The 13,428-nt window shown below is 37.6% G+C and overlaps 1 protein-coding gene across 1 annotated transcript; it reads right to left on the bottom strand.

The window, feature by feature from the left end:
• Nucleotides 1-2,368: 2,368 nt before the first annotated feature.
• LOC109178452 lies at nt 2,369-3,106 on the bottom strand. Its single transcript, XM_019328087.1, has 2 exons — nt 2,943-3,106; nt 2,369-2,888 (listed from the first exon to the last, which is right to left on the bottom strand). The coding sequence occupies exons 1-2, from the start codon at nt 3,104-3,106 to the stop codon at nt 2,369-2,371; spliced, it is 684 nt and encodes a 227-aa protein (XP_019183632.1).
• Nucleotides 3,107-13,428: the final 10,322 nt, after the last annotated feature.

Raw genomic sequence — 13,428 nt, 5'->3', positions numbered from 1 at the left:
TGATATTGGGAGTTTCTTGATAATTATGATGTTCTTGATGATTAATTGGGATTTTGATGATTATGTGTTGTTCTTGATGATTATGATGTTCTTGATGATTAATTGGTATCCTTGATGATTATGTGTTGTTCCTACCGAGTCTTGCAATTAGAAGACGAACTGTATTCTTGTTGATATAAAAGTGATTAGAACCCTAGGTTATATCGTATGATCTTATTCTTGGATTATCGGGTGGGAAATCGCATGTTTGGGTGTTGATTATGAGTAGAAAAGCATGTTAGGTTATGTGCCGTTCGTTTATCGTATTGATCCGTTAATTGTCTATGTGTTGTCGTTAATTACGTTGAAAAGTGTCTAAGCATGGTTTCGGGTTCCACAACGGTTCCCGGGACGAAAAGTGGTGAAAAGAGTTAGTGGGGGGTAGGTGGGGGTAGGGGACCCGCCACCTACCCGCGGCAATTCGGGCAGCTCCGACAGCGGGGCAGCCGGCGGGCGGGCAGTTGCCCGCCGGGCACCCGCTGCCCGGAACAGTATCAGCGGACGGGCAGCCGGCGGGTGGACCCCCATCCACCGGCTACCCGCTGGAATTTCTCCCACCTCGGGACTCCGGCTTCCCCGTTTGATGTTTCCCCGATCCCCGTGGTGTCCCAACGGACCCCGTTCGTCGTGCCTATGTCTAGTTTGATGTTTCGGGTACCGTTCGTAGGTTTATGAGTCTGTTATATCGCATGCTAGATGAATTGGTATCCCGTTGACCTAAGTGAAGGAAGTATGAACCCCCTTAGGACTATTCTTAGTATGTGATGGATCACGCATAGGTTTGTTATACGCTTTATTCCCCTATCCAATGAGTAACGTGGGTTGCATGTGCTTGCTATGTGTTATGTGTGTGTGCTACCCCAATTCGGTTGCCATCGGATTGGTTATCCTGAGCTGCGGTCAGATTGGTATTCCTGGCTGCGGTTAGACGACACTCTCTTGGGCTGCGGTCCACCGTTTGGTTGCGATCAAACGTTTCTATACGAGCTGCGGTTCGTCCTTTATCCTGGCTGCGGTCAGATGACACTCTCTTGGGCTGCGGTCCACTATTTGGTTGCGATCAAACATTATGAAGAGCTGCGGTTCATCGGTCGGTTGCGATCGACCTCCCCGTGTTGCGATGCGGGGCATGGTGCTGCGGGGCTGTGTCAGAGCTATATGCGCTGACCCTCATGTATGGGCGTGCGATCGGTCCTGTGGCGCCAACAATGTGCGTTATGTGTGTGATATGGACGAGTTGTGATTATGAGTGCCTTGGGATGTGACTATGGGATTTATATTGGGGATTGTTTATGATGGGTTGTGATTATTGTTTATGCTTTGCCTTATCTGCCTTATCTATTGTGAACTGCATATGCTCGTTATAACTATTGATTGTGTCTGACCTTATCTGTCGAGTCATTCCCGGTTTTTAAAAGCTAGAGTTCGTAGGATATATCTTCATGCTCACAATGGTTTTCGTATATCTATATATATCTCTATATGTATTGTATTTCAACGCGTTGGAGTGGGTTACCAGCATCTTTCGCTGAACAGATATATTTGGCTTTCAGGCACAGAGGATTAGAGCACTGGAGCGCGCTAGAACTGGAGCGTAGAAGTAGTGTAGCTTCCCTTTCGGCCTGCGTGCCATGTTATGCATTTATATTTCGAAGAATAGTAGTTAGACAGCCGGTGCACCTGGGTTCTCTAGCCCGGGTGTGGCATAGCACCCCATACACTTATGTTACGCTTTGGGATTTAATGAGATATTACCTTTATTTTATAAGTTTTAAATGCCTTGAAAATCTGGGGTGTTACAGTCTCCCTGCCCCAATCCTTGGAGTTCTTCCCGTTTTCCTATGAGGACTTTGTGCACTCGACTCATTGGTGTGTTTCCATTTAGGAACAAACTTTTGCCTATTATTTGACTGCATTGGCGAATTAAACTTTCTTTGAGGCTTCGACCTTGCAGTAACGTTTTTGGCATTAGCTTGGTAACCAATTCCTTGTCTCATTGTGCTATCTTGACCTTTTACAAATTTTACTATTTGAACTTTATTATTTAAAGCAGTAGTAGAATTGGTCAATTTTTCAGAGGCTTGAGAACACGATGGATCATAACCAAGTCTAGTTTTATCTACTGAGGATTTTTTGCATATTTACCATTTTATCCATTATTTTGGATGAATGAGTAAATGTTGCTATAACTTCCCTTAGGTTGTGTTCTCTCACTTCCCTTGCTTTACACTCTTCTTGAAGTTGAATATTTTCGTCTTTCAAGTCTCGTATCTTAGATAGAGCATTTTGCAATTTTTTATTTAGTTGATATTTTTCAAGAATCAGTAAATTATTGCGCTCCTTGATTTGCGAGTAAGTGTCCATCATGGTTTGACAATCCTTCATTAAATGAAAGATAAGACTCTTTAGAGAAAGATGAGCTTACAGAATCAAAGGATTTAGAAGTTACCTCATCATTATCTGTTTCGTGTGCCATAAGACATAAGTCTTGATTATTTGAATTGCTTGACATGCTCATTCCAAATAGTGCAGTATCATCTGTAGAACTGTCACGTTCATTGCTAGAAGATTCCTCAGACTCACTTGTTTCTAGTGGGTCACTAATAAGAGCTTTCCTTTTGTCTTTCTTGTTGAATCTCCTATCCTTGACTTTGGTTTCCTCCTGCATGGTGTTAGATTGATTTTTTCTTACCTTGGGATAAGGACATTTGGCCATAAAGTGTCCAGGCTTTCTACAGTTGTAGCATAAATTCAAATTCTCCTCCATGGTTTCCTTTTTATGCCTTCGTGACGTGCTTGCTTTAGGAAAATTTTTGTGATTGTTTTTCCTCATGAACCTCTTGAATTTCCTGACAAACAAAGCAAAGTTTTCATTATTTAATAATTCACTATTATCTACAGACCTTGGCGTGGACGGTTGTTCGGCAACTAGTGCATTGTTCTTTTCTCCGTGTTCTTCCTCTGTCCTTGACTTCATTTCAAACTCATAGGCTTTTAGATCACTAAAAAGCTTATCAGTTGATAGAGTCTTTAGATCTCTATGATCACGCATGGCAGTGAATTTCATGTCCCAACTTGACGGTAAACCACGTAGGATTTTGAGTGAGATTTCCTTTTGATTAATGTCTTTTCCAAGATCATTAATTTCTCCCAAGATTTTGGAAATCTTGTTTCCATGTCGGTAATATTCTCGCCGCTTAGCATTTTGAAATCCTCAAATTTCTTTAATGCTATGGTGAGTTTATTATCCTTTTCTTGTTCGTCACCTTCACCAATTTGGATGAGTGTCTCCCAAACTTATTTTGCTGATTGGCATTTTCGAACCTTTGGAAATATCGTATCATCGATAGATTTGAAAAAAATATCCTTGGCAATATTATCCAAGTTATTTCGTGTTCTATCTTCACGAGTCCATTCCACTTTAGGCTTTGGAACGTACTGTGGAGTATCACTTGTTTGTACAGAAGCAATGTTCACTTGCAAGATTTCAATTGGACCATTAGTGATTACTTCCCACATTTCATCATGTAATGCAGATAAATGTACCTGCATGCGAATTTTCCAATCATCAAATTTTTCTGGAGAAAATAATAAATATTGGGCAAGAGCCTTATCTCTTTTCATCATCTTGATTTTTCGAGATCTGTCCAGCAGTCAAAATTGACTCAAATAGACATCCGCTCTGATACCAATTGTTGGTCCTGATAGGGCGGTAAAAGGTCTAGAGGGGAGTTGAATAGACTATTTAAACTTTTTCACAATAAATAACACTTTGATAATTTAAACTCTAAGTAACAAGATATGTAACTCAGATGTGCAGCGGAATAATTAATCAACCAAGTGTTACGTAAAATCAAAGAGATATATCACATGCAATATGATGGATATGCTTGGTATGACTCAAATAATAAGTATGCAATTTTATGCTCACATGCATACGTGAAAACTACTAGACCCAGATGAATAAATTCGCACAATATAAAGATGGGTCAGTCAAATATTCAACATGCAAGACAACTAAATATTTAAAGAGATGGTTCACTCAATATGTATGCAATATCACGTGAGAATCAATGAATGAATCCAAAAGAAATTGTGTCCGCATGCACTTGTAAAGTCACATTACTCAAACAATAAGATAAATGAATAAGACGAATAGTAAATGGGTTAGTATGCATGCAATAATAAATAAAGGCAGTAAGTAAATGAGAGAGGTGATTTATAGTGGTTCAGAGGTGGTGTAATCCTCCTAGTCCACTCTTCTCCTTTCACTCCAAGGAGGAAATTCACTATCTCATTCACCCAGATACAAATAGTGAATCAAGTGCACACAGGCACTTCCCGAGTGTTTTGCACACAGCTACAGTCAATCCCGAGTATCTCGCACAAAGCTATACTCCCGAGTATCTCGCACAAAGCTATACTCCTACACCAACTAAGTGTCTTACACCCAGCTACACTTAGCACCACCGAGCGTCTCGCACACAGCTACACTCAGCAACCATGAGTGTCTCGCACAAAGCTACACTCAACAAGGTAGTGTCTTGCACAAAGCTTCTGTAACACCCCAGATTTTCAAGACATTTAAAACTTATAAAATAAAGGTGAAATCCCATTAAATCCCAAAATATAATACAAGAGTATGGGGTGCTATGCCACACCTGAGCTAGAGAACTCAGGTGCACAGGCTAATTAACTAATATCCTAAATAATGTAAAGGCATAGGCATGGCACGCAGGCCGAAAAAGGAAACTATCTACTTCTACGTTCCAAGTTCTAGCGCGCTCCAGTGACTTATTCTTCTGTGCCTGAAAGCCAAATATATCTGTTCAGTGAGAGATGCTGGTAACCCACTCCAACGCGTTGAAATACAATACATATAGAGATATATATAGATATACGAAAACCATTTTGAGCAGGAAGATATATCCTACGAACTCTAGCTTTTAAAATCGGGAATGACTCGACAGATAAGGCCAGACACGAGCAACAGTTATAACAACATGTGCAGTTCACAACAGATAAGGCAGATAAGGCAAAGCATAAACAATAGTCACAACCCAACATAAACAATCCCCAACATAAATCACATAGTCACATCCCCCAAGACACTCATGATCACCACTCATCCATATCACAACACATAGCACACATTGTTGGCGCCACAGGACCAATCGCATGCCCATACATGAGGGTCAGCGCATATAGCTCTGACACGGCCCCGCAGCACCCTGCCCCGTATCGCAACACGGAGGGGTCAATCGCAACCGACCGATGAATCGCAGCTAATCATAGTGTTTGATCGCAACCAAATTGTGGACCGCAGCCCAAGAGAATGTCATCTGACCGCAGCCAGGAAAAAGGACGAACCGCAGCTCGTATAGAAACGTTTGATCGCAACCAAACGGTGGACCGCAGCCCAAGAGTATCAATCTGACCGCAGCCAGCTTCTGAACCGCAGCTCAGGATAACCAATCCGATCGCAACCGAATTGGGGTAACACACACACATAACACATAGCAGGCACATGCAACCCACATTACACATTGCCAAGGGGGAGAAAGCGTATAACAAAACCTATGCGTGATCCATCACATACTAAGAATAGTCCTAAGGGGTTCATACTTCTTCCACCTAGGTCAACGGGATACCAATTCAACTAGCATGCAATATAATAGACTCATAAACCTACGAACGGTACCCGAAACATCAAACTAGACATAGGCACGATAAACGGAGTCCGTTGGGACACCACGGGGAACGGGGAAGCCGGGATCCCGGGTGGGATGAATTTCCAGCGGGTAGCCGGTGGGTGGGGCCACCCGCCGGCTGCCCGCCGGATAATACTGTTCCGGGCAGCGGGTCGCCGGCGGGCAGCTGCCCGCCCGCCGGCTACCCGCTGCCGGGCGGTGTTTCTCGGTCGTGGGTAGGTGGCGGGTCCCCTACCCCCCACTGACTCTTTTCATCACTCTACGCCCCGGGAACCGTTGTGGAACCCGAAACCATGCTTAGACACTTTACAACGCAATTAACGACAACACGTAAACAATTAACGAATCAAATACAAGAGACGGACGGCACATAACTTATCATGCTTTTCTAAATATAATCAACACCCAAACATGCGATTTCCCCACCCGACAATCCAAGAATAAGATCATACGATACAACCTAGGGTTCTAATCACTTTTATATCAACAAGTATACGGTTCGTCTTCTAATTGCAAGATTCGGTAAGAATAACACATAAACATCAAGAGCATCACACAATTATCAAGAACAACACATAATCATCAAGAACTCTATATAATCATCAAGAATTCTATAATCATCAAGAATCTCCCAATATCAAGATCATCAAGATCCCTCATGGGATCATCACATCAAACATCAATAATAATCATCATATCTCGCCAATACACAATAATATGGGGGAAACCCTAAGGGGGAATCATAGCTATGAAAATAGGTTTTGTTGAGACATGGGTTACCTCTTAGCCTTAATTAATTCCTTGGCTATGAAGGGTCTTTCTTTAAGCTTTCTTGCTTTCTTGATTTCTTCTAAGGGAATTCTTGGAGCTCTTTTGGGATGGTGAGTCGTTTATTGTGATGGGGGGTTCTAGGTGCCTCTTAAGTCCCCTATTTATATATTTAGGAGTCCTAATTAGGAACTAATATTATAGGCTTGCTAATTCTATTCCTTTTGGGACTAAGGATTGGGTTCCATGGTCCATAGTGGACCATATTAATTAATTAAAGAGAATCCTAATCATAATCTGAATAGTAAAAGACCTACTTCCTTTATTCCTAATAGATAACTAGGTCTAGGATTCCTAATCAGAATCTGAATAGTAAAAGGTTTACTTTCTTTATTCCTAATAGGCTTAAGGCTCTAATTTAGGCAAGGGCCCACGGTTCATGGTGGGCCTTATTAATTAATTAAAGGGAAACCTAACCGAATTAAATCATATTTAATTATTATTAACGGGATTAATTAAATAATTACTCCGGGATTGAAGGCCGTAACACAGGGTGTTACAGCTACACTCAACCCTCTTTCTACACACAGTAGAGATAAGAATCAGAGAAAACAAATTTCACTTCTAAGGACTTGAAGAATCTCTCGTGAAAGCTCAAACTGGATATTTCGAATTTTTGCTCTTTTATCTTTGTTGTATTTCTCTTTTTATTGCCTTGCCTTCTCTGTTTTTTCGTGTATTGCTCTCTCTTATCTGCTTCATGTCTTCAAGTCTTCGGGTATATATAGCTGAAGAAGCTATATTACCGTTGTAGCAACAGTTGATCTTGATCGTTCATCTTGTTCAGCTACACATTATTGCCAACTTGCACTACGGTGATTTAATGCAAGAGATGGGCTTCTTACAGTGAGTTTGAAAATCCTCACCTGACAAATCTTTCAAAGTCGTATATGTCGGCTCATCAGCTGAAACTTCTTCGAAAAATAATTTCCTTATCTTGACGGATTCAAAATGATGAAATTGATGAAATCTTCCAAAAGATTTGCTGCTGATTCTTGCTTGAGTAAAAAATCTTCGACCATTTCTTCTTCTTCTTCTTGATTTGAGATGCATAGCAAGAGATTTAAATGAGAAAGAAGATGTGTAGAAGAATTCACGTGCATCTTCCTTATCATGTCGACAAGCTTCCAAGCTTGTAGTCAACTTAGCATTACATGTGTCCAAATTACAGCATGCACTTTAACAAGTGTCATCTTTTCGAAAATATGTTTCTAGTGAGATTTAAACATGAGCCAACAAAATATATCTCCTAAGCTTTTAGCATTGCACCATATTAACTCATTAGTTAATATCTCTGGATATAATCTTTATTCCCAGAATGTCATTAGTAGATTTTTAGATTAATTCATAAATTAATCCGAGTATGGCTTTAGTAGATTTTTAGATTAATTCATAAATTAATCCGAGTCTGCTTCTTGGTCGTCCCCTGTCAACCCCTTCATCGTCCCCTTCTTTATCTCTTTTTCAAAAATGTAAAGATTGAGTTTCAAACCCATGACCTTTGACTTTAACAACCTTGTTCCTTATCCACTTCACCACTTCATCTTTTAGTATTTTTTAAGGTAAATAATTCTCAAATAGTAAAATTCTGGATAAGTATATTTTGCTAAGAAATTCGTAGACTTTATGGCTTGACTTGGGACTTAGACTAATAGACAACTAGACTCAAAATAAAATTGGGGAGTTCTAAAATTACATTTTTGGTACATCAAAACTATTACACTTTATTCCTAACATAATGTACTTTTAGTACTCAAATAATGTACTTTTTTTATTTATGTTCCACATAACTATGTGGATCATGGTCTACACAATAATGATTGATCAACATCCATAATAATCAAATAATGTCAATAATGTAAAATTTTATTACAATTAGGCTTATCTTAGGGGGGTGAATTCAATCATGACTTTTGTAGACTTTTAAAAACTTTTAAAATTATAGGTTTTAATAAACTTTGATTGATTTTCATAGAGTCATTCAAAACTTTTTAAAACTTTGTAAGACTCTTTAAAAGTCTATACAAAAAACATTTATCAACTTTTTATTTAAAAAAGTCTACAAAAGTCATTGAAATTCTAAATTGAATACATCATTACAAATTTTCAATGATTTCAATTCTTATCATTTATAATTTTCTTACAAAACATGTTATAATATATCATAAAATTCTTTTATTATATAGCTTTTCACCCACATCACCATTCTCAATATTATTACTTTTTTATCCATAGCATGGTGAGACTTATATGCTAATTACTTATATATTATTAATAAGCATTAAAAAAAATATTTCATAAAAAAAGTCGTAACAATATTGCACACTAAAATTTATAGTAACAGAATTGTTCAAATAAAATATTTAAAAATATAATTACTAGGTCAATAAAATAAAAAAATTAATATATATATATATATATGTATATATATATACATACATATATATATATATATATATATATATATACACATATGAGTTAATACCCATTTTGGTCCTCTGACTATTAGCTAATACTTAATTTTGTCCCAGAGTATTAAAAGTTCCCAATTTAGTCATCTTACTTTTAAAATTGCACTCAATCTGGTCCTTCGTTAGAATTGCCGTTTAGCCACCGTTATTTTGAGGGCATAAACGTCATTTTGAGTTGAGGTCAAACATGTTTCTTCCTTTGATCTCTGACTATTAGCTAATACTTAATTTGGTACACAAATTACTTTGCCAATGTTGAAGTAGATGAATGGGGTTATATGACTTTTAAGGATCTACTAAATGACTTAGGGTACAACATTCAGGATTGCAATATATATGCATTGGTTGGGAATAACTTGACTAAGGTGATATCAGATTTAGAGGCTTGAAATTTAATAGATTTTGAAGGTAAGGCAAGAGAAGTTGAGTTATGGGTAGGTTTGGGTGAATTGGATGCAGTAAGTGAAGAAGAGGTTAGTGAGGATTTGTTGTATGATTGTAATATTGATTACAATGAAGAAGGTGATGATGATTGCAATAGATCGAGGTATGCTTGATGACATTGATCGAATTTGCTAAATCAGTTGATCCAACTGTGGAGTTTGATGGTTTATTGGCAAGTTGTAAAGGTGTGGGTTAAAAACAAGTTGCACGGCCAAATATTGACAAAGAGGTTCCATATTCTGATGAAGGGACACCATATGGTAGTGATGAAGAAAGGGTAGTAGAGAAATTGCCACATTTTAGGGCTAGTATTGACATGGAATGCCCTAAATTTAGTATTGGTTTAAAATGTGCTACTAAAACTAATTTTAAACAGGCCATACTAAATTATGGTTTTAAGGTTGGGAAGGATTTAAAATTCTGCAAAAATGATAAGGTTAGGTGTGTAGTCAATTGCAAACAAAATGGATGCCTTTGGACAATCACCCTTAGGATAGATCCAAATTCTAATACTTGGAGGATTACAACCCTTAATGATTCACATGTTGAGTGTCTTTGGGTGAAATAAAACAAAATGGTAAAACAAAATGGCAAAAAGGTGGAAGAATGAAATAAAAGGTCATTCTACATGGACAACCAAGGAGTTTAGGGCCAGTGGCTAGTGATGAGCATTTCACTGTAACCAAGAGGTAAGGAATAAAGGCCATGAAGCTTGCTAGGGCTGCAATTAAAGGAGACCTAGAGGATTATTTAAACAAGTTTTATAGTCAAATTGAGTAATGTGGTTAAAGAACTAACCCAAACACAACTTTTATAGTCAAATTGAGTAATGTGGTTAAAGAAGAAGGAAATAAGAGGTTTCTGAGGTGGTATATATGTTGATGCATGCAGAGATGGATTTAAGCATTGTAGGAAGATTATAGGAGTTGATGGCTGTCATATTAAGGCCAAGTATGGGGGACAGTTGCTCACTGCCACACCATTAGATCCTAATGATGGCATTTTTTCCATTGCTTATGCAATTGTTGAGGAAGAAAATAAAAACTCTTGGGTTTGTTTTTTGCAATTACTAAAACATGACTTGGGGTTTACTGAAGTTGGTGAGCATTACTTGACTTTTGTTTCTGACAAACAAAGGGATTAATTCCTGCATTTCAATTAGTTTTCCCAAATTCCAGCCATAGATTTTGTGTTAGACACTTGTGTGCAAATATGAATGCAGCTGGTTTTCAAGGGAAAGCTATTAAAAATACAATGTGGAGTGCTGCTAGGGCTACAACAATAAACCAGTTCACTACAGCAATGATAAATCAGAAAAAAATGAATATTGCTGCATTTGAATGGCTAACAGACAAACATCCTTGTGAATGGTCAAGGCCACATTTCAATGAGCATGCTTTGTGTGATCTTTTGGTGAATGATGTATCTAAATGCTTTAATGCAATGATACTAGATTCAAGGAAAATCCTCTACTAAACTGTCTTGAATGCTTGAAGGAATTGTTAAAGAAAAGGTTATTTGAGAAAAGGGAAGAAGCAAGCAAGTGGAAAGGGCCAATTTGCCCAAATATATTTATAAAATTAGTTGCAATTGAGAAGGGTGCTGGAGGATATATGCCTATTCAGTGTGACTTGATGTTATTTGAAGTGAAGGGGATGTATATAGATGAACATGAGAAAGTAGATTTGGGAAGAAGAATGTGTTCTTGCAGGAAGTGAGATCTCACTGGAATTCCCTGGAACCATGTCGTTGCTACCATATGGATGAAAAAACAAAGCCCTATTGACTATGTTAATGTATGTTACAAAAAGGAAACATACTTGGCAGTTTATGGGAGATGCATAAATCCTATGGCTGGTCCCAATAGTTGGCCTGGAACACAAAGAGTGGCACCACTACCACCTGTCTACACTGCAAGAGCAGGAAGGCCTAAAAAACTAAGGAACAAGGGAGCAGATGAGATTCAACAAAAACCAAGAGGTGAAAATCAATTTACAGTAGATGGGGTTCATCTTTCAAGGACACATGTGTCTTTGCATTGCACCAAGTGTAGACAAAAAGGCCATAACAACAGAAAGTGTCCTTTGAATGGTAATCAGGGAATCATTATGTACTCGTTATTGTCATACCTATCTAATTGCTTAAATTTTTCCTTTTAGCCAACCCCATCATCACAGCCTATAATGGAAGCACCATCCCAGCCAAATCCAGAATTTGCATCAGATTTTCCAGAATTTCAACCTATTCAAGCAACTGCACCAGAGAATCCAGAATATCTTCGTGAAAATTCAGCACATGAGGTACTTGTAGCTTGGATTATTGTGACAGTTTGTTTTTAAATTTGAGCTTGTTATAGTTTAATGTGTTTGTTACATGTTGAAGAACACTACAAGAATTAAGACATTTAGTGACAAATCTTTTGTGACACTTCATAATTTAGTCACAAATAATACCGTTTTTGTGACCAATAGAATAATTCGACACTATTGTGTGGAATAATTGTGATAACTTTTTTTTTCATCACGGATGTTAGGAATAAAGTGTAATAGTTTTGATATGTCAAATATGTATTTGTAGATCCCCCAATTTTATTTCATAGGTCTAGTAGAGTCTTAGACCATGATCGGGAAATTATTTAAATTGCAAAAGAGAAAAACAGAGGAAGATGCATGAAAATAGAACAAGAAGATATAAAGCCTAAAATCAAGAATTTGTCTGGAGAAAATTGACAAATTGAAGAAGAAGATGAATGATATAATATTCACGTCAATGCTACTCAAAGAGATATCCCAGAAGAATTTTCGTTGAAGAAAATTAAGATTGAAAGATTGCATGAATTTGACTTGGAGATCAAGCATCTATGGAAAGAAAGGAGTACATCAAAGATGATTGGAGATTTAACCAATAAGCTATATGGACGAAGTGGAAAATGCTTGATTTATTATGTAAAATGGCTCAAGTTTGAATCTCACTATCCACAATTTTACAAGGTAAAATTTGAGAAGCCATAATTAATTAAATCTGATGGAGTTGGGCACTAGTTTGGCTTTGGGTGTCAATTACAAGTGGAAATTGGCTTCTCAATTGCACTTGGGAGCTAGTTCACAAGGGAATAAATTCAAGTTGGGAGCCAATGCATGAATTTGATTCCAAGTTAGGAGCCAATTTCGAAGTTAAAGTCAAATAATTCAAATTGGGAAGCAATTTCGAAGTTAAAGTCAAATAATTCAAATTGGGTAATTCAAATTGGGAAGCAATTTCGAAGTTAAAGTCAAATAATTCAAATTGGGAAGCAATTTCGAAGTTAAAGTCAAATAATTCAAATTGGGAAGCAATTTCGAAGTTAAAGTCAAATAATTCAAATTGGGAAGCAATGAAATCCCAGGAGAAGTCTAGGAGCCAATTTCGAAGTTAAATTCAAATAATTCAAATTGGAAGTTAAAGTCAAATAATTCAAATTGGGAAGCGAGCCAATTTCGAAGTTAAAGTCAAATAATTCAAATTGCTAAGTTAAAGTCAAATAATTCAAATTGGGAAGCAATGAAATCCCTGGAGAAGTCTAAGTCAAATAATTCAAATTGGTAAGCAATTAAAGCACCAGAGTAGATTGAGTGCCAATTACAATGGAGAAATTCAAATTGGTAAGCAATTAAAGCACCAGAGTAGATTGAGTGCCAATTACAATGGAGAAATTCAATTTGGGTGCCAATTACAAGTCAATTGCAATTGGGTGTCAATTACAAAGGAGCAATTCAAATTGGGAGGAAGTTCAAAGCCAGTTTGAAACATCAGAACACCTAGACGTGAGAATGAAGAAGATGAAGAAAAACTTACAGTGAAAATATTCTCACAAGGAAAAATACTAGTCTGACTAGTATGGGATTAAATTGAAGAATATTTTTGAAGTACTTAAATCCCAAGAACCACTTCAGAGC

The sequence above is a fragment of the Ipomoea nil genome, unplaced genomic scaffold (assembly GCF_001879475.1).
Source record: "Ipomoea nil cultivar Tokyo-kokei standard unplaced genomic scaffold, Asagao_1.1 scaffold0848, whole genome shotgun sequence".
In the NCBI taxonomy this organism is placed as follows: Eukaryota; Viridiplantae; Streptophyta; class Magnoliopsida; order Solanales; family Convolvulaceae; genus Ipomoea; species Ipomoea nil.
Note: the sequence above shows the minus strand (reverse complement) of the source record. Positions and strands in the feature narration are given on the sequence as shown.